Source organism: Moesziomyces antarcticus (assembly GCF_000747765.1).
Source record: "Moesziomyces antarcticus DNA, scaffold: scaffold_v10007, strain JCM 10317, whole genome shotgun sequence".
Taxonomy (NCBI): Eukaryota; Fungi; Basidiomycota; class Ustilaginomycetes; order Ustilaginales; family Ustilaginaceae; genus Moesziomyces; species Moesziomyces antarcticus.
Window position 1 is genome coordinate 284,290 of NW_014639003.1, and position 20,401 is coordinate 304,690.

At 58.8% G+C, this 20,401-nt stretch overlaps 6 protein-coding genes and 2 non-coding genes across 8 annotated transcripts; 5 read left to right on the forward strand and 3 right to left on the reverse strand.

Moving 5' to 3' along the window:
* Positions 1–547: 547 nt before the first annotated feature.
* On the forward strand, positions 548–643 carry PAN0_t007c0005. Its single transcript has 2 exons — positions 548–583; positions 608–643. It is a non-coding gene; the product is annotated as a tRNA-Arg (tRNA).
* A 582-nt stretch (positions 644–1,225) lies between these two features.
* Positions 1,226–1,935, forward strand: PAN0_007c3204 (uncharacterized protein; the record flags this gene model as incomplete). The annotated part of the gene is made up of 2 exons (XM_014801289.1): positions 1,226–1,649; positions 1,718–1,935. 2 exons carry the CDS (start codon positions 1,226–1,228, stop codon positions 1,933–1,935), a joined length of 642 nt encoding a protein of 213 aa, XP_014656775.1.
* Positions 1,936–2,078: 143 nt separating this feature from the next.
* PAN0_007d3205 (AAA-domain-containing protein) lies at positions 2,079–5,006 on the reverse strand (the record flags this gene model as incomplete). The annotated part of the gene is made up of 2 exons (XM_014801290.1): positions 2,079–3,723; positions 4,024–5,006. The coding sequence occupies 2 exons, from the start codon at positions 5,004–5,006 to the stop codon at positions 2,079–2,081; spliced, it is 2,628 nt and encodes an 875-aa protein (XP_014656776.1).
* Positions 5,007–5,440: 434 nt separating this feature from the next.
* Positions 5,441–7,453, reverse strand: PAN0_007d3206 (uncharacterized protein; the record flags this gene model as incomplete). The annotated part of the gene is made up of 1 exon (XM_014801291.1): positions 5,441–7,453. The coding sequence occupies one exon, from the start codon at positions 7,451–7,453 to the stop codon at positions 5,441–5,443; it is 2,013 nt and encodes a 670-aa protein (XP_014656777.1).
* Positions 7,454–7,938: 485 nt separating this feature from the next.
* PAN0_t007c0006 lies at positions 7,939–8,012 on the forward strand. The gene has a single exon. It is a non-coding gene; the product is annotated as a tRNA-Asn (tRNA).
* Positions 8,013–9,137: 1,125 nt separating this feature from the next.
* On the forward strand, positions 9,138–13,071 carry PAN0_007c3207 (DNA polymerase iota-like protein; the record flags this gene model as incomplete). Its single annotated transcript, XM_014801292.1, has 6 exons — positions 9,138–9,222; positions 9,450–9,478; positions 9,710–9,841; positions 10,065–10,129; positions 10,250–10,303; positions 10,677–13,071. 6 exons carry the CDS (start codon positions 9,138–9,140, stop codon positions 13,069–13,071), a joined length of 2,760 nt encoding a protein of 919 aa, XP_014656778.1.
* A 442-nt stretch (positions 13,072–13,513) lies between these two features.
* Positions 13,514–14,869, forward strand: PAN0_007c3208 (uncharacterized protein; the record flags this gene model as incomplete). The annotated part of the gene is made up of 2 exons (XM_014801293.1): positions 13,514–13,634; positions 14,013–14,869. 2 exons carry the CDS (start codon positions 13,514–13,516, stop codon positions 14,867–14,869), a joined length of 978 nt encoding a protein of 325 aa, XP_014656779.1.
* A 194-nt stretch (positions 14,870–15,063) lies between these two features.
* PAN0_007d3209 (proteasome 26S subunit) lies at positions 15,064–19,828 on the reverse strand (the record flags this gene model as incomplete). Its single annotated transcript, XM_014801294.1, has 6 exons — positions 15,064–15,204; positions 15,284–16,178; positions 16,325–16,404; positions 16,484–16,612; positions 16,722–18,568; positions 18,634–19,828. The coding sequence occupies 6 exons, from the start codon at positions 19,826–19,828 to the stop codon at positions 15,064–15,066; spliced, it is 4,287 nt and encodes a 1,428-aa protein (XP_014656780.1).
* Positions 19,829–20,401: the final 573 nt, after the last annotated feature.

Sequence of the window (20,401 nt, forward strand, 5' to 3'; positions counted from 1 at the left end):
TCACAGCATCACACAGAGCCAGAGAGTGCTATGATGTGCGAAATCGACTTGTCTGGAGATGATCGTGCCGATGTCAGCTCTGCGGTGAGGATGATAACGTCGAGAAAGGGGAAGTTTTTTGCCTGTCCTGCATACCTTTCGCTCCGCCGAGCAGCACGATGGAGAGTAGTGGCCTTGAAGACTTCTTTCTAGGCCACGCTACCGCAGGGCAGCGCACTGTACGATCCCATATCAAGCGGAGCTGCAGTGGGTACCCTGCCGCGTCGCCTCTCGAAGGTGGGGCCCAAGCAAGGATGCCACCCTCGAATGAGCTTCACATGCGCCCCATGACCCTGCGTTCCACTGCACAACGCTCCAATCGATTGCGATTGTAGCTTGTGGGTCTTCTGTAGGCAACAATGCTCTGGCCTCCATTGATGCAATCGCTTGGTACGAGACATAAGTGTGGTCCCATGTGGTCTGACCTGCCAAACAATGCACCGCAGATAGTCTGCACAATGAACACACCAGCTTCATCAACGCATTCATGACTCGACGATACATCAAAGGCCGGTTGGCCCAATGGTAAGGCGTCTGACTACGAAGTTGTGTTCAAAACGTAACAGTAATCAGGAGATTCTGGGTTCGAGCCCCAGGCTGGTCATTTCTTTTTTGCCTTTTTTGCAAGGCTCTCTCACCTCGGTCTTCTTCAAGATTTTCTTTTTTTTTTCAGCGTCAGGGGGCCGAGTCTATACTGAGCCCCTCTCTGACAGTCGGATGCATGCATGGTTCCGCGCTCCTGTGGGCGGTCCCAAGGTGAGGTAACCTTTTGAGGGACAGTGGGACGATGTGGGGTCTTGTGGGGAGAAAAGAGTCGATTGTCGGCTAGGCTAATGTAGGGCTCGGCGGCTTCGCTTTCGGCGGTGCGATCTGACCGTCCATTGTCGTCTCGCGTTGCCGTAGTCGGTGAAAGCGGTTGGTGGGCACGTGGAACAATAGCTCGCAGGTGGGTCTATACTTGTGGGTCAGGCCAGCCCCACTGGCAGTGGCTGTGCTTGCCCCTGGCGGCCTCAGTCGAAATGATGGGGGTGCGAGCGAGGCTAAGCACATGAAGAGGCCAGAGCGTGCAGCCCAGTACCGGCTCCACCGTGGCAGAATGGGATATAAGTCGAAGGGCAGAGTAAGGCCCTTCATATCTCTGTCATCTTCTCATCTTTACTCATCTTTACGATTGCAACCGATCAACATGCGCTTCCAGTCTGCTTCTTTCCTCGCTTCTCTGGCCGTCATGGCCGCTTGCGGCACCAGTGCCCTCCAGATCCCCGAGGGCTTTGTCCCCGTGAAGCTGGAGCCCTCGGGCCCTGCTGACTTGGGGCCCGGGGCCATCGCAGGACTGGGGCCCGCGGTCTTGGGACCGGGTCCCGAGATCGTTCCGGGACACGAGCCGACTCAACCAGGCTCAGGACCGGGTGGAGCCCTCAACCCCACTGGACTGTTCGGTCTTGTGCAAGACGAAGTGGTCTACCGCATGTACTGCAACCGCGACAAGCCTCTGACTGGCGACTACGTTCGTCACTACGCTTGCTTCGCAACCAACACCGAGCTCAAGAAGAGTCTCTCGGCTCCCAACCCGCAGCGTCTCACCGGTTACATCAACAACAATGGCACCAGTAAGTTCCGATACCATCCACAAAACCCCTGCTCGAACAAACTACTGAGCCATCGCTATGTGTTACAGACTTTGTGCTGTTTGCTGGTCAGATTGTGACTCTGTCCGAGTCCATTGAGGTCCATGTCGAGGTGCCCGACAGAGCCGATGTCGAGCCCAACAAGACTTGCTCCCAGGTCAAGCTCTACGACCTGCCCGAGTGGAAGCTCAAGTTCGACAAGCAGTCTTGCCCCGGCGACGACAAGCCCATCAAGCTCGACCCCCCTGCGGCCGAAAAGGCCGCCTAATCGGCACAACCCGTCTTCGGCCCCGGCCCGTCCTGTCATGTCGTTCTTCTTTTCACACAAGTCCTTCAATCTCCCTTTTCATACAAGTGTTGCATGAGCGTTGGCGCAATGATGTACAAGGGGCACGATACAAGTACACAGATCTAAGTGGCAGGCGTCGGAGTGGAAGCGTCGTCCGCGTCGGCATCGAAGCGTGCTCGTCTGCCCGAGCTCGGGGCGCCCGCGTCAATCGGCACAGAGCCCTGCAGCTTCTGCCTCAGCGACAGATACTTTCGTCGCTGCTGAGCCGATACCGACGGCTGGATCTTGGACAGCGCCGCAATAAAGTGAGACTGAGTCACGAGCACCTTGACGCCTTGGTCCTCGTCTCTTCGCTTCTTGGATCTGACGGGTTCCTCCGCCGCTGGTTGCGAATTGTGGAAGAGAATCGTCTCGCGCAGCGCAAGCACGGCCGCCTCTCGAACCAGTGCAGCCAAATCGGCACCCGAAAAGCCCTCGAGCTTGGTGTCGTACGCGATGGTCGCCAGATCAACCGCATCGCTAAGCGGAGTCTTGGTAGTGATGGTCTTGAGGATCTCGAGTCTCTCGTCGGGCTTGGGCAGGTCGACGTATAGCAGCTTATCCAAACGACCGGGACGGCACATTGCAGGGTCGATCATGTCCGGCCGGTTGGTAGCAGCGATAACGTATGTCTGCACACGTGTCTCGAGTCCGTCCAGCTCCGTCAGGAGCGTGTTGACCACCCTGCTCGAGCTTTCCGAGAGCGAGTCGTCTCGGCGTGGCACGAGCGCGTCGAGCTCGTCAAAGAAGATGACGCACGGAGACGATGTGCGTGCACGTGCAAACACCTGGCGCACCGCCTTCTCCGACTCGCCCACGTACTTGTTCAAAAGCTCGGGCCCTTTGACCGAGATAAAGTTGGCGCGAGATTCGTTGGCGACCGCCTTGGCGAGCAGGGTCTTTCCACAGCCAGGCGGGCCCCACAGAAGGACACCGGACGAGGCCGAGACACCCACAGAGCGGAAGAGCTCGGGTCGCTTGATCGGCTCGACGATCGCCATGGATAGCTCGTCGCGCGTCGAGTGCAGCGCGCCGACGTCTGCCCACGAAACATCGGGCACAGTGGCAAAGCCCTCTCGCTTCGACGACGGTTGCACCGAGGGGAGGGCCACGAGGAAGTCGGCGTTGGTGATGGCGAGCGGTGCAAGCTGGGCATCGCTGAGAGGGTTCGGGTGATTCTTGAGGAACGAGGCGATCGACGAGTCGCGAATGTGCTCAGGAAGCGCATCGAAGAAGGTGGCGGAAGGACGGACGTTCGACTTTGCCACTGACGAAGGCGCAGCCTCGCCTGTTGGAGTCTGGGTTTCATCGCCGTCGGCAGCTGCGGGCGTCACCGCTCCCGTGGAAGGCGCAGGTGAGTCGACGCTGGCCTCGGCGCCGGCCGGAGTAGCTGCGGCGGAGAGATTTGCCTGGACGGCAGCGTTTGCTTGCCCTTCCACGTCGGTGGCAGGCGTGTCGGAATCGCCCATGACGACGTCGTCGTTCGTCGATTCGGCAGGCGTGGCCGTGTCCAGCCCGATGGCCTGGGAGATGCGCTCCGCTGACAGGCTCTCGGGCAGGGCTTCGGCCTCGCTCAATTGCTGAAAGATGCGCTTGACCGCGATGATGCCTGCAGCCGAGGTCAATGCTGTGAGATCGGCTCCGACATAGCCCGGAGTAGCCTTGGCCAGTGCGCGGAAGTCAAAGTCTCCGGAGAGTCGAAGCTTTTGCGCGAGCACTCGTAGAATCCTGTCATCATCAACAAAGCGGTAGGCGATTGCCCAGAGAGGTCAGTCATTACTGTCCCGCTCCACTTCGATACGGCACCTCTGCTCCCAAACGACGGTGGCGAACGCCGACTATTGCCAAGGACATGTCGTGTGATCAGGGACTTGAATGGGAGGCCCGAAGGCCAAAACGCACAGGACGGCCCATTGCCGCTAGCGCTGTGTATGTTGTGCATCATGCAAGACACGAGACTGTCCGAGGCGAATAGCGCGCTTGTCGACATCGGCTGAGGGAGAGAGTTGGCGAGAGAGAGTGACTTACTGTTCGCGACCTTCTTCGTCCGGTACGCCCATGGCGATTTCGTGATCGAATCGACCGGCACGCCGCAAGGCCGGGTCGAGGCTGTCGGGTCGATTGGTTGCGCCGATGATCATGACGGGCTTGCCGTCGGTCTTTTCCCAGCTAAGATCGTCGAGCGAAGTGAGTAGCTGGGCGACGATCCTGCGCTCCATCTCCCTCTGTGCCGTCTCCCTCTTTGGCGTGATTGCATCGATCTCGTCGATGAAGAGGATGCAGGGCGCGATGCTAGCAGCCTCGTCAAAGGTGTCGCGGATGGTTTTCTCCGACTCTCCTGACGTGCCGGACACGACTGAGGGTGCGGAGATGGACAAGAACGGCACGCCGAGCTCGCCAGCCACAGCACCAGCCAGCATCGTCTTACCGCATCCGGGAGGACCGTGGAGCAAGACACCGCGCGGTGGCTTGACACCCGTGTGGGCATAGATCTCCGGATGGCAGAGAGGCATGGCGATGAGCTCGAGGATCTTTTCGATGGCGCTCGAGATGCCACCGAGATCAGCGAGCCTTGTCTGAGGCGGGGTATACTTCTCGGCGGCGTTGACGAGCTTGGAGATGAGACCTTTGGGTCTCTTGGAAGATGAGGAGGCTGCAGACGAGCCTGCCGCGCCACTGCCGTCGATGCGTGAGGAGCGGGACTTGCGTTTAATCGGGGATGAGCTCGAGGGCGCGAGCGAAGGCGAGCTCTGCCTTGTTCTTGGTGCGGACCCACTTGCTACGGGCGAGGCAGCTGCATTGGTCTCGGATGGCTCATTGGCTGCAGACGATTCGCCATTCTGCTGCGCCTGCGCCTGTTGCTGCCTAGCCAGTGCAGCAGCAGCAGCTGATCCGGGAGGAGGGGGTATACTGGATCCGGCCGAGGCAGCGGAAGAAGAGGGTGGAAGCGGGCTGTTGAGCGAAAGCTTGTTGCGCGGATTCGCCCAAGCGCCGGTGATGGAGCGATTCATGATGTCGTGGATGGCATCGGAAGCCTCCGTTCAGCCTGAGCACCGGTCGAAACGGGATGTCCGGCCCAAGCAGCTGGCTTCCTATGTAGATGGATGGAAGACGGAATGTTCGTAGCGAAGAAGAAGCAAGAAGCAAGAAATGAGACCCGCGACCTGGATTGAGACTCTAATTTTTTTTTCCCTCGCTTTTTTTTCGTTCTTCCCACCTCTCTCTGAGATCACACAACTCCACACGGCGTTTTGGCTGCGGGCACTTTTCCTCGGGTCCCGGCCGGCACAACCCTCCTGCCAAACCTGAGAGGGTCCGAAAACGGGCCTGCGGCAACATGCTCCCATTCCCGTCTGTGATGCACCCACGGACACTCGCTCACATAGCATACTTAGCGAGCATGTGTGGACGTCGAGAGGACGTTGCTGATTACACTATCAGTCTCTCAATCTGCGAGGTGTTGCCTTGTACGGCTGCGGGTGAGTCGCGTGGGAGGCGGCTCTTCCGCTGGTGGGGTGGACTCGGCGGGCTTGTCGGCCGCGGGCTTGCCCACAGCGGAAACTTTCTTGACGACACGGCTCGGCTTGGTCGACGTGATGCCTGTTGTGGTCGCAACGTTGATCGGCTTCTTCCGCGGCGAGCCACTCGAATTGCTGCCCGGCTTCCCTTCTGTGGTGACGGGATCCTGATCCGCCTTGGCCCCAGAAGACTTGCCGTTGCCCTTGTGAGCGGCCACTTTCTTCGCAGCAACCTCTTTTGCTGAGGAAGTCTGAACCGCCGCCTTTCCCTTGCTGGGGACGCTTGTGCTTGTCGGCGCGCGTTTGGATTTGGCGGTCGCTGGGTCGCCTGTAGCTGAGGCTTTGCGCAAGGCAGAAGCACCTGGTGCAGGCTTGGACCGCTTCCTCGGCGAGGGTTTCGTAGCATCGGATTTCGTCGGTCCGTCGGTATCTGCGTCTTCTGTTGCTTTGGCTCTGCTGCGCTTCTTTCCGTTGGCGACTATCGTCGATTTGGGCACGGTTGGTGCAGGGATCGCCCTCGCGTTGCTCTTGAGTGACCCCGAGGAAGGCGTCTTTCGGATCACTTTGGCGCTGCCTGGCGGAGGCACGATCCGATCGTCGTGCGCCGAAGCGACCGTCTCGTGCGTTAGCGCAACATTGTTGGCCCCAAGCGGTAGCACGGGCGGGGCCCCTTGCGAGGAAGAGAGTGACAGGGGTGCCATCTGGGCGGTGGCGGGCAGCCTCGGTTGCAATTGAAAGGGATTTGAGCTCGTCGACGTGGAAGCCTGAGAAGCGGCAAAGGAGAACGCAAAGCCGCCTGGGAAGCGCGGCGTCGGCGAAATCACCGCGGAAGGACCACTGCGTTGCGGCGTCACCCCTGGTATGAATGCGTAGTTCTGGAGGCCGGTGGGCGGCGTCGGAGGCGGCTCTGGCTTGGCGTCTGCAGGGACTGTCGAAAGTGGCATTGCAGCAAGACCAGATCCATTGCTACTAGCTGTGTTCAGCCCCATAGAGGTGTCTATCGGCTCTTCTTTGACCGCCGTGACCATCGTGCTCGGAGAGCCTGTGACAGGTGCACCGGTTGACAAGGTCTGCGATGCCGGAGTGGTGTCTGGAGTCTGCGGTTCGAATGCGTGGCTTGGCACGGGAAGCTCCTGCAGGATGCGGCGCTTTGCAGCCAAATCGGCGCTCGATGTCTTCTTTGTAGGCAGCCGTTTCGCCACGACTGGCCCGGGCTGTGTCTGTCGGGCCGTCTTTGATGCCGCGATCTGGCCGGGCGCAGCAGGCTTCGAGTGGGTCAAGACTGTCTGAGATGGAGGCGGCGGTGAAGGCGGCCTCCTCTTGCTCTTTGCTTTGGGCGATTTTGAGGTGCTTCGGGCTGAGTCGGCTTTGGCCTCGAGCGGTGGCTCGAGAGGAGTCATGCTCAGTCTCCTCTGTGCGGATTGTGGGGCTGCAGAGATGATGCCGTGGAGGAGCGTAGTGCAGCTTTCGGTGACCGGGGCCAGGAGCGATGCGATCCAGCTGAAGAGAGCCAGTGTGATACCAATGCTGGCATCGATGATGTGCTCGTATGGGCGGACTAGGGGCGCAAGGAACCGGTAAACCAGGATCGACGCTCCGTAACTCCGCGTGAAGAGCATCCACACGAGGAAAAGCGTTTTGAAGGAGTCATAGAATGGAACGAACCAGGAGACGGTCCGATCACAGACCGGCTCAAGCTTGTGGAAGAGATTCCACACGAGGATCGTGGTGAGTGCCGACCGAACGGCTGCCTTGCGTTTCGAAGTGCCGACCCGCCGCCGGGTGGCTGCCTGCCTCGATCCATCCTGCACATTGCGCACAATGACCATCTTGTGCTCGTTGCCGATCTCTGCAAGCTTCACCGAGCCGAGCGCGTCGTACGTATCGCGTAGATCGAGCAGCAATATGACTGACTTGAGCAGCAAGTTGATGAGACCCATGGTGAAGGAGAGGGTCGCAGCCGAACAGCCTTCGGCCGATGAAGGACCTTGGCTGTATGCCTCGAATGAATGCCAGTAGGTCCTAGCGGGATAAGTCCGAGCAGGTTGACGGACTTATACTGAGCGAACAGCGCTGACAAGACAGCATCTAGCGTGCAGATCGTGGACCCGAGCGTGCGGCGAGGTTCGGGCCCGCTGCCCTGGAGCAGCTTGCAGGGATGGCCAGGCTGAACTGGCTTGACTCCGCGGGACGACACCCGTGCCCAGCTTACACTTTGGTCTGGCTGGCTTTGCGGCCGCGGCGGCTTCGACAGAGTGGTCGTAGGTCGAGGAGGGGAGGCAAAGCTCGAAAGCCTGTACGAAGCCGGACGTGTTGTTCTCCACAAATCAATGCGCTCCTTCCACCTTCTTCTGGCACGCGTCACGATGCTTCTCAAAAGCTGTGAGTTGATGTGATGACAACAATCAGCCGATACGACATCTAAGGCTCCATAGCTCAGTTGGTTAGAGCGTAGCACTGTTAATGCTGAGGTCGGCGGTTCGAGCCCGCCTGGGGTCGCTTTCCTTTTTTTTTGCTTTTTCTATTCGCATTTTCTTATCCTTTTTTTTATTTCTCTTTTTTTTCGCCGACAAGTCTGGTATCATGTTGGGGTTTCTCTGTGCATCTCGCCCCCTCGTTTCCACATTGCACAAAGCAGCCAGACTCTCAGGAGCTCACATTGCCCCCAGCCAGTAAGGACCACGTGCTGGACACGGGCAGTGAAGACGCTCAGACGGTACTGGCATTCTGACGACGGGAGTTGAAGGCCCGCCGGTCGGGCGGATAATGACATCAGGCTCATCGTGCCCGATGCGAGAAAGGAGCATGACGCCGAGAGCTGCGCGGAATGGATGCTTGCCAGGAAAAGATCGGGGATGGACTGAGCTTTCCTACCGTTCCCTCTGGCAACATTGAATGCTCACGACGCCGCTTGCACGCTGCTTGGAGGCGGCTCCTGCTGTCAGGGCGCATCTTGAAGCCTACAGAGCGGAGAGAGGGTGTGCTGTTGAACGTCATTTGTAATGCCTCGAGCTCGAGTGGCGCGCTGTCGGTCGACACTCACACTACTGGCCTCAACCTGTCTGGTCGGAGCTCGTGGCATTCACGGCCCAAAATTCGACGCACCTCGGAAGTGAAGGAGTAGTTTCACGCCCAAACCGCACTCACCTCCGCCTGCCCTGACGTCGACTTTCGAAAGCGAGGTGCGGAAAAAGGAAAAAGAAAAGGGAAAGTCCAACATGCGTCAGTCTCTCGCAGCTCAGCCAGTTCGGGCACAACCGCGGTTGAATCCAATCGCTGGTTGCCACTTGCGACTCTCGGTGTTGGGGGCCTGCGGCGGCAAAACACCTGCTGCTGATACGCACGCGCAGCAGAAATGCTCACACGAGAGAGAGAGAGAGTGCGCGCCCAAACCAGCCTGTGGAAGCGGTGGAAGATCTGCGTCAAGCAAAGGGCCGAAGTTCGGCGGCGGGTGCACGCACTCTCTCTCGAAGTGGTCACTCGACGGAAACGCCGGACAGCCTCTCCGCATTCTTTTGTTCAGAGTCGAGCGTTCTCCACAACTCTCTTTAGCTCCTTCCTCCACCATATCCACCCACACAAAGTTCCGATCCATCCGAGTCGCATCGTTGTAAATCCGCAAACATGTCCGAGTCCAAGAAGATCACCATGGAGCAGCTCAAGGAGCACAACACCCACGAGGACCTCTGGCTCCTCATCGACGGCAAGGGTACGTTGCCTCGAAACCATCTCTAGCACCGCCAGCACCGCGATCTACGAGCACATCTCACAGAAGCGTCTACCGAGAGACGGCGCTCGGATGCGCTTCGAGATCGACACCTCGACAGACTGCCTGGCTGGATGGTGCGAGTCAATCTGCAAGTTGCGCTGACCTTTCTTCTCTCATATAATCTTGCATCGGAATCTCTGTTCGGCAATCCTTGCGCGCGTCCTCAGTCTACAACGTCAGCAAGTTCCTCGATGAGGTACGTACTTCTTCAGATGCCGATCTGTCACGGCTAGCTCGATCAATTACGATCGCGCCGAGTCGCATGGATGATCATTTGCTGACGGCCTGATTCCACGTTTCCATCCGACTCCATCCGACCCTTCGTCTGCAAACACGCTGCGCTCTCGTCCAATTCCGGCAATGATGTGAACTGCAACGATCCGACGACTGTCATGCGCGCACTCTCACTCCTGGTCGCGCCGAACAGCACCCCGGTGGTGACGAGGTTCTTGTTACCGAGGCCGGCAAGGACGCCACCGAGGCGTTCGAGGATGTCGGCCACTCGGAGGATGCGCGTGCGCTCCTCGGTCCCATGCTTGTCGGCGAGCTGGAAGGCGGCGTAAGTACCCTTACCGACACAAAGCTGCACGTAATGCGAAGGCCACTCTCATCGGCGTCGCAAACGGACGAGCAAGCTTTGGTTGCGACATTGGTCCATCGATGCGTGCAGCTCTTCCCTCCCTGTAACTTTGCCCAGAGGCTGCGCTCGACACATGCTAACACTTTGTCCGCTCGTCTCCGCCTTCTGGCATCCCACACGCGTGCGATTTCTCGCCCATCAGACGCAGAAGATCAAGACCACCAGCGGTGCCGTGACCAACGAGAACAACACCAACCTGAACAGCCAGTAAGTCTCTCTCCGTTTCCCGCCATCGCCTTTTCGCGCTCCATGCGTGACATTGTGGACTGTGCCACAAAAGCTCAATTGCTGACCTCCAACATCTTACCTTTGCGACCGATTCAACAGCCCTCTCTTCATGTTCATCCCCCTCATGCTGCTGGGTGCCTACCTTGCATACAAGTACGTCTCCTAGACATGGTCCGCCGACCCTGTTCGCACGCACATGTACAATTGCTTTCCGTATCGAATAAATCAGCTCTCGAGCGACTGATTCCTCGAGCCTAGCCTAGACGCGCCCGCTTCGCAAGGCAGACATGCGCAAGGCAGACCTGCGCAAGGCACGAAGGTGCAACCCCTGCGATTGGGAGCTCGAGGCCGGCTTGGGCAAAAATTGAGCAATGTGAGATTGCGCACGAGCCGGGCGTCCGGTAAAGTGGAGTTTTTCTTCCCCGCCGTGACGCGTTCGAGCTTTCTTTCCCGCAACTCGGCGACTACGAGCTGCACCACGATGACCACCTTTGATCACTGTCCGACAGCTCGGGACTGTCGCGAGTGCAGATGGAGGTGCTGAAGGTGATGCGCCGGCAGCAGCCGCGAACTCGAGCTCGAGCACCATGAATGGATCCAGCCCGTCTCGACCTCGCGCTGACGCAGCTGCGTTTCTAACATCGCCTTCGAAGCGCACGTCCAGCGATCATGGACCACACGATTCCAAGCGGCAGAGACCGACCGCACATGCCAATGGCGACCTAGACTCGCTGCCGGACTATGCGCGTCGTGTGATCATCGCGCTGGATCTGGACGCGTTCTACGTGTCTGCATGTCGCAAGCGCGATCCTTCGCTCATAGGCATCCCGATCGGGATCCAGCAAAAGGCGCTCGTTGCAACCATCAGCTACGAGGCACGTGCGGCCGGCGTGGACAAACTCGATAGCATCAAAGATGCGCTCAAAAAGTGCCCCGACATGGTGCTTGTCAACGGCGAAGATCTTACGTACTTCCGCCAGGTATCGTCGCAAGTGTGGCGTCTGGTGCGCTCGGTGGTTTGGCACAAGAGGGTGGAGAAGCTCGGGATGGACGAGCTCTTCTGCGATGTCACAGAGATGATCGACCACCATCTGAAAACAGCTGCCAAGGGAAGGCGATACTTTGATCTCAACCCCCCCAGTGCGGGCGAGAAGGACCAGCAGTATGGATTCGAGTATGATGCTTGGCCGAACGAAGGCCCGGGACACGTTTTCCCGCAGGCTGCGTCGGATCATTTGAACGAGAACCAGCCCGACTGGTGGCAGGAACGCATGCTGGCGGCAGCTCATCTGGCCTTCTATCTGCGCCAGAGGATCTCGGACGAGGTTGGACTCACATGCTCCGCTGGAGTAGCACCGACCAAGTCGCTCGCCAAGCTGGTGGGAGCACTCAACAAGCCCAACCAGCAGACGACTTTTGCGCCTCCCATCGCGAGCTCTCCTGCTGGACGATTGGCAGGGAAGAAGCAGGAGGCAAGGCTGTTGCATCACATCACCGAGTTCCTCGACCCGCTGGACCTGCGCAAGCTGCCGGGCTACGGACGAGTTGTGGTGGAAAAGATCCGAGACCATTTGCATCCGCAAGCGACTGCAGCAGCGCAACGCGGCCCCAAGGTGCGGTCGAACTTCATGGAGCCCACCAGCGTGTCGGATGAAGAGACACACGGAGGCGGTGAAGTGGCTTCCAGCAAGCCACGGCTGATGGTGGGGACGACGCGCAAGATGTTGTCGCTGCAAGAGATGGTCGACCTATTTGGCGACGTCACTGGGCCAAGGCTGTGGGCGTTGGTATGCGGACGAGATGCCGAACCCGTGGTACCGGCTCCGGACTTTCCGCTGCAGATCTCGATCGAAGACACGTATCCCTACCCGAGCCTTCGGGGCGCGGCGATTCATTCCGAGATCTACCGCCTGTCGCTATCTCTGCTACGCCGGCTGGAGCTGGAGCTGGTCTTGTCGGAGCGTAGCTCAACTGACCGCGAGAAAGCGAGTCAGCCAATAGACGTGCGGACCGACTCGGGCGTTGTGCGCGACTACAAGGATGCCATGCCTGCTACTGCGGGCAAAGCTACCAAGGGCAAGGCAGCGAGTTGGGTGCGCTACCCGCTCAAGCTTCGGCTGAGCGTGCGCCAGGGATGGAACAACCGGGTCTCGAAACAGGCGCTGATGCCGGTGGAGATCTTTGAGCTGGAGCAGCCGAGGGAGGTGCGTGCCGGAGCGATGGCCAAGGCATGCAAGACGCTGCTGCGTGCGCTCATCGGTGGCGACGACGTGGTGGGCGATGGCATGAACCTGATCAACATTGCGGCGCTGGAGCTGAGCGACAAAAGGCCGCAGAGGGCGTTGGGCAGCTTCTTTGCATCGGCATCAGCTGGCACAGAGCGCAGTATTGGCGCAAGCTTTTCAAAGATGCCAGAGGCGGAGACGGGCGAGATTGACGCAGCGGTACTGGCAAGTCTGCCTGCCGAGCTGCGCGAGGAGATCATGGCCGAGTATGGTCTTGGTGCGTCGCTCGAACGAGACCCAGGGCTGCGAAGCGCGGACCGACTGTCGATGGTGGCACCTGTCAAAGGCGCCGACGTGGATGCTGGGACAGCTTCGCTGAGGTGCGCCACGTGCGGAGAAGCGATGGAGGTGTGGATGCAGCACGACCACGAGCTGTATCCGCTGCTCGGACTCCCCGTCGAAAGCGCATCTGCGCATCTGGTCGCACGCTCACGATCATCATCACCGCCACCATCGACGCTGATCCCATCTCAAAGTGCGGAGGACAACGGGCAGGATGCTGTCGTTGGATCTGCTGATGACGACTCGGAGCAGGACGAAGAGCTGGAGCAGTGCAAGCTGTGCGGGGAGGCGTTGCGGCCATGGATGCTCACTGCGCACAGCCGATTTCACGAGATGGAGGATGCTTTCGGATAGCCGTCATTCTCCCTTCTCAAAAGCAACAGAAGCAATGGGTACAATGGACAAGCATAGGAGCGCTCTTGACCGTAAGACAGCGATGGACGCCCGGACTGTAGTAAGGATTTTTTTGAGACAGGATGTTAGACCGAAGCATGCGATGTGCAGCAATTGAGCCGCGGACGGGTGGCGGCAAGGACCGGCTCTGCGTCGGCGGCGGTGGGGGTGGAGCGGTGGAGCAGTGGAGTCGGAGCAGTAGTTGAAAACACAGGCAGCGTCAGGCTCCCAGCGTTAGCCGATTATCCGGGGGGCCAGCTTGCAAGCAGCGCTGAGCGAAAAAGCTGAGCGCAGCGCACCGCAAATCTCGGCCTCAATTCATGATTTCCAGACCTTTTTTCGTCTGATTTTCGCCGACCGAGTCTGCAGCGAGGCGGCGAGGGAGGCTGGCTGACTGCCGATGATGAGCGCAGACAGACAGGCTCTCAACGCTTTCGGCTCAAACGCCGGTCGCATCGCAGCAGCAGCGAAATTGGACCCGCGTCCGCGTCCGCACCCGCACACTGCTCTCGACCGACGCTCCGGTCAGCCCACCGATTCACACTAACAGCACGCGTAGCTCAGCCAGGCGACAAAGGCGAGAGAGAAAGCCGGATCCACTCTCACACTCTCACACTCGCCTCACCCTCTCTCCCCCCTGATCAGCAAAGTGTCTCAATCACATTCACATCCGGAGCCGGCTCTGACCCTCCCCACATCACTCCCACCATCCTACGTTCATCGCTCTCGGCGCCGCTCCTGCACCCCCACCTTTCCAATCTCCACGCACCATCCGCCGTTCATTCCCACTGCGCCAAATCGGCCTGGGCTCCATCCACCACGTGCGCATCCTCCAGCCTTGTCCGTCGGCAAGCACATCCGACGTCCACTCGTTGCATCCGTCCTTTCCTTGCATCTCCCAGCGCTGGTCTCCGCTGATCTATTTGCTCGACTTGCGCTCCAGCCGCGCTTGCATACGCGCATCATGGCGCTCAACATGGACGATCTGATCGGCTCCATGCAGCATGGCTTCCACGCCGGCGATCGGGGCAACGACATCAACGAGATCCGCGAATCGCTCAAGCTGTCGCTCGGCCAGCAGCATCCACATCCAGCCGCCGGTCCGTCGAATCCAGCCCATCCGTACAACTTGGCTCGACGACACCCAGCCACCTCGGCCTCGCCCTCCAATTCGGCCCTCGCACCACCACCAAGCTCACTCGATGCAGACGTGGCCATGCTCTCGTCTTCGAGCAACTACTCGCACCACCCTGCCATGTCTTCCGGCATGGGCGCTGGCTATGGGCAGCCGACGTACTTTGGGGGTCCTGGGTCGTGGGGTTCTCAATCGAGCGTCGCTAGTAGCAGCAGCAACTTCGGTGCGCCCGGTACAGGGTGGGGCTACGCACCGGCGCCAGCTAATACTCCACAGCAGACACCGGTGGAGACTTCGGCGCTCGCACGTCAGCTTCAGGCCGAACTCGAACGGCAAAATGCCCACACCACTTCGCCGCCCACACAACAGTCGAACAACGCATATCCAATACATTCGACAGCACCAACCGCGTCGCTTTCGCCACAACTCGGCGCAAATTCGGCTTTGTCTCCACCACAGTCTCCGCCGCGACAGCATCCGCACGCGGGGTCGGCGCATCAACAAGGAGCACCTAGGAGCTATGTTAACGGCTTCCATACCCAGTCCGATGCAGACGGCTCGCCTAGGACACCCACGGCTGCATCGGCACAGCCTGACATGCGCGCAGGCAGTTTTAGCCCATAGCAACCCCCTACGAACGCTCTGTATGCCCACTCGTCTCTCTCTTTCTGTCGCTCTTGGGGGGCCTTTTTGCTGCAATGCAATCACAATCGCATAAACGTACATGCCACACCTCCGTGCTCGCTCAGCACATTTGAACGACGAGCTAGCATTGCAACGAAACCGAAGACGCAGGGGGGAGGGAGGGAGGGGGCGTCTTAGACGATCGACTCGAGTTCCTTTGCAAAGACGAGGTTGGTTGCGATCGTCGCTTTCTTGGGGATCGCGTTGGCCGAGTGTGCGGCATCGGCGGAGGTGAACGAGACCACCTGTGTTGAAGGGTTGACTTGCCATCCTCTCTGCACAACCGACCGATCGCACAAGACGTGTTTTAGCATGCAGATACAAGGTCCTTCTGATGGTTGCACGGGGACTTACGGTTTGGGCGAAAGCAAGGACCTGATCCAAGTTTTCAAAGAACAACAGCGTCGCAGCGTCGTGCAGGGCGAGATGGTCGTAAGCCTTCTCCTCACAGCTGGCGATTTCGTTTCGAATCATGTCCATCAACAGATCCACAAAGAAGGCATATTCGTGCTGCGGGGGCTTTTCCCTACTGAGTCTCCACACCTTGGAATAGCTTCCCTCCATCAACCAACGTTCGAGACTAACAGGGTGCTGGAGGAAAGTGCTTTTGTTGACCAAGTCCGTAGGCAGCGTTTCGATCAACGTGTGGAAGGCCGAGATCTGGTTCGAGCTGAGCAGTCGCAACAGCCTCAATCCCAGCAGCGGCTCGTAGTTGTCCGAAGCCGAGAGGGTGGTGTCGTAAAAAGGCGTGAGCAGCGAAAGGTATCGATCGAATCCGGGAATGTCGCCAATTCGAACCGAGTAGAACGCCCCCATCTCCAACACCGACCTTGCCAACTCCAAATCCGCCTTGGACACAGAAGATGCCACCGAGGGAACCAGCAGATTGTGCTCTGTAAGAGCGATCTTCAGCTTGGTGAGCAGCGTTCGAACCTCCTCGGGCTTGGAGGCTGGCGACGAAAACGCCGCCACCAAAGCCTTGTGCATCGCTCCCAACGACGTCATCCCTAGAAATATCGCTTTAAGATGGTACGCCGATGTGTTGGTCGTAAATGTGTCGAGTGCGAGCGCTGGAAAAGGTGCTGAGTGCGCGGGGGGAGGGTGAGGATGATGATGGTGTGCAAAGTAACTCGACGGCGCGTGCGGCTCGGCCACAAAGTGGAGAAACACAAGATCACTCCACGCCCTCACTGCCAGCTTGCCCAGCATACGCGTCCCTGTCGATCCAACTCCCGGTTTCCGATTTTTTCTGCGCGCTCGAAATTGTGCCAACTGACGGCAGAACATTTTGTGCCATTTTCGCACCGAACCAGCCCATCACCATCCGTCATTCACCCGCCACACGAGTCACAGCGCAAGGCAAAGGGGCAACATAGCAGCTTGGATTTAGGCTACTCGTCGGCGCGCAGAAAGTGCAAAGCGATCGCTTGCTGCCGCGGCACAATGTTGCTCCACGATATGTTGCGATAGACCTGCTGGATTGGGCAATAGCAGCGTATCAAGAGGCACTCAGTCGCCGTTCGATCATCGTCAAGGTGCGCCGAAGACACTTACGCATGTGGTGACTGGTTCTTCCTGGTGGCTGACCGCTTGCGTGCCCAATTTGCCTCCGTGAACGTTTTGCTCTCTCAGCGACTCGTCACCGGCCGTCTCTACTGTGATATCTGCCGTATCAGCTGCCATCTTGCGCCGTGAGAGCGGCCAATCAAGCATTAGTGATGAGGATCGAGAAAGGTCCAAGCAGGGAGTCAGTGCCTTTCTTTCTACCGCAGCGATGAGGGTCGCGACCTACACTTTCTACCACACCCTTGAGCTTGACCGACGCTGTCCCCTTGACCGCCCAAAAGACCACACGGTCTCCCGGTGAGAACGGCCGCTTTACAGCCGCAGGCGACGGCACGGTCGTTTCTGTCGCTGTCAGGCAGCTTATCGCGCGCGGATCAATGCACGATGCAAAGACCGACGACAGACCCGTCTCTAGTGCCCCCTTGCTGAGCGTGGGCATCGTCGCAAACGATTCGCGCGCGACGACAGCCGGTGTCAAGGAGGCTCGAAAGTCTTGACGCCAGTTGGGATGCTTCATCGCCAGGCTCTGCATGAGCTCGGGGCTGTGCGAGCATCCCAGTGCCCCTGTGAGCGCAATATTCATCCACCCCGGCGGACCCAACATGGGCGGCGTGCCTTGATATGCAGCTGCGCCAAAGGGAGAGGGCATCCACGCATGGCTCCACTCAAAGCCGCGAAAGGGAAGGGATGATTGCTGCCCCCATGTCGGATGAGGCGTCGACTGCTGATATTGAGTATACGGAGTCTTCGGCAGTGGAAATGGGGACTCGATCGCCCGAGACGTTCCTACTGGCTTCTTGGGCGACAGAGTTCGCCCTGGTTCAGCCCCTTTTGCTGCTCGTGGACTCTTACCGACTGGAGTTGGAATGTCCGACGGACCGATGGCGAGGGTGGAGCGGCCGGCTGGCCCAGCAACTTGGTTCAAGACGACCTCTTGAAGCTGATCCGCCGGGGTGGGAGCTTCATCCTTCGTATCCTGGCTCTGGCGATGATTCTTCTGATTCGAGCGTGAGCACAGCCCCGCGTCATCCGAGCTCCTTTTCGACGATGTCGGCCTGGACTTGCTACCAGCTGCTCCCGACAGCAGCGGACTTGGCGTCTTTGGATGACCGAGCGAATCCATCTTTGCAGACGCATCCTGCTTCCAGTCGCGCTCCTGGGCGTCGCGTACTTCTCTCCTCTCCTCGTCTCCTCCCATGCCCATCTCTAGGATGTTCTGCTTCTTCTTATCCCTCTCCCGCTGCATGCTCGAGCGCATTTGGGCCTGGAGCCGCTGAAGCAGCCGCTGGTACTGCTCCTGCCTCTGCGTCTTCTTTTCTAGCTCGCTGTCCACCGCTCTGCGCGCATTCGACGGTGCTTCCTTCCTCTCCTTCTGACTCGGTGGCGAGATTTTGCCTGCTGGTGCTCTCCGCGTGTGGCCGGAGGATGATGACGTCGCCGCCTCATCTTGACTTGCTGAGCTGGGCTTCGACCTTTTGCGCTGTTGCTGCCAGTTCTGAAGATGCGCTTGAAGCTCGGCAGGTACCGTAGACGGCCAGCTAGAAGATAGGGGTCGGGACGATTTTTTGGAGAGCAGCTCTACCGGCGAAGATTCCGCTGATCTTGGGAACGAGTCGGAGGAGGACCGGATCGTACCCGCCGAGGACGGGCTGACGGGCCTCTGCAGGTTGGTCCGTCGGATAAAATCGAAGAGGACCTTGCGTGTGAAGCTCGAGCTGGTACCGCTGGCGGAACGATCTTGAGAAGTAGGAGAATGCTGGGAAGCCTTGCCTGACGAGTCGTGCACAGTTGTTGTGGGCTTGCTTTTAGAAGCGCTGCTGGTCCGAGCAGGTGGACCGGCTTTTCCGCCAGAGGCTTCGCACGCAGCTCGCGAAGAGATTGACCCGCTTGTTACCCTCACCGGGTCAGGAGCTGAGTGCAATCGGTCCGCAGGGCTGCCCACGTTGGTAGGCGCCGGCGCGCTTTCCGCCATGCGACTGCCATCAGCGTTCGTCTGCAAAGAAAGCGCGCGCGTCATCGACGAACGAGGATCAGAGTCGCCGGGTCCGATAGCAAGGTCACTCGAGAAGGGCTCTGTAGCTAGCATGTCCGCATTAGCCGCTTTGAAGAAGCGCTCAAGCCGTCGATACGAGACGGACTGGTGCCGAGCTGAAATCCAGCTTCCGAGTCGCGATCCATGTCGCGATCCGAATCGTAGCGTCCATCGCTCTCGAGAATCTGCGATGGATATCGGTGGAGAGGCTGTAGAGGTGGTGCCTGGGGTAAAGCCAGCCGCGAGAGACTTGCAAGATCGAGCGACCAAGGTGGTTTTGAAGCGTGCTCCTTTGCGGACAGATCACGAATGGTGTCTTCAAGTCCCGAGGGGACTATGCGCTTTCTCTTCTTGGGTGAGGCGTGGAATCGTTCCGATGGCTTGAAGCTGAGATGACATTCTGACATGGTCGAGAGGTGGCCGGAGGACGCCAAAGGGTATGACGAAGGTTGAGACGTCGCATCGCCACAGGTGGTAGCGTTTGGGACACGCTCAGCGGCAAGTTCCGCCGACAAGAAGGGATCCACGTATCTTGAATTTTGAAAGGGGAGCTGTCCATGACTATCCCGCATTGGACCAGTGCTGCCAAGGCTTGTCCGTTGCATCTCGGCCGCTCGTATTGGAGTAGAGTTCCGCATGGAAGCTGGAGTAGAGTTCCGCATGGAAGCGAAGCGATCCAAGACGAACCCTGGCCTTGGAGCAGTAGAGGTAGGAAGGAGCGACGGCAGCGACGACTCGAGATCGTCACAGCTTGCTGTTGTCGAGGTGGTTTCGGTCAATGTCGATCCGTCATCGGCGAGACTCTGGAGAAACTTGGCGAGGAGGGGATCTGCGATGCTCTCGGAAGGCCCGCCGGCGGATGCGTCTGTCGAAGCCATGCTGCTGGTGAAGTGGGATGCATTCCCTGCTTGCGCCCCTCTTTCACCGTAGCTCGAGCTTACATCTGATCCGCCGAGTCTTGCTACAGGAGCAGTGCTGCGTCGATTCAGGTGAGCGCGATTAGTTGCGCACCGGTCGTTGAGGGATACGCTGCTCTGAATCATCGAAGTTGTGCTTGGGGTGATATCGATCAAAGCACTTGGAGTTTCGGGAGGCTGAAGACCAAGCTCGCCTAGCGTCAATGGTGACAAAGGCTGCAAGTGCAGAGCATGCTGTGAAGCCAGTGCGTCGTCTTGATCCGAGGCATCGAGCGCTTGGAATACAGATGCTGAAGGTAAGGCTGATGCATGACGATCTTCGATCTTGCCTTCAGGGGTCTGAAGAGGTAGGGTGTTTTTGTATTCCGCAGCACGGTCCGACATGCTTAATGGGTCAGCAGTGTGGGCGGTGCGCTTGGCAGATGCGATTATTACCTGGAGAAGCGTAGGCGAGTACTCCACCCGATGCTCTGAGATCCGAGCCGGTTGCCACAAGGGGTGGAACAATAACGGCGATAGTGATGACGAGCGGGAAGAAAGCAGGGAGGAATACAAATGACGATACTGACGGCCTTCCGCTCGGCTTCGGTGTGCGGTTACTTGGATGGGAATGCGGAGATGCAGTCAACGGGACGCAGCAAGCACACGACAACGGACAGCCGCTCGCACAAGGCGTGATTGCGTAGGGCTACGAGGGCCAAAGCTGTTGCCTCGACGGGTGGCTAAGCGTGGGAGCGTACGCCTGTGCGCTCTCGCGAGCAGCCAGCTAAGTTACGGTATCATAAGGAACCATGACTGACCTTGCATGCAAACTTAATTGGGTACTAAGGTTCAAGGTGGTCCCACCGGCCCAAGTGAGATACTGTACTGAAGTGTGTCAACGAGCCTCTTCGCGTCGCCACCGTAGCCGAAGGGTGCACTGCCGTGATTCTGCCTCGAATCCCAATCCTACTTTGC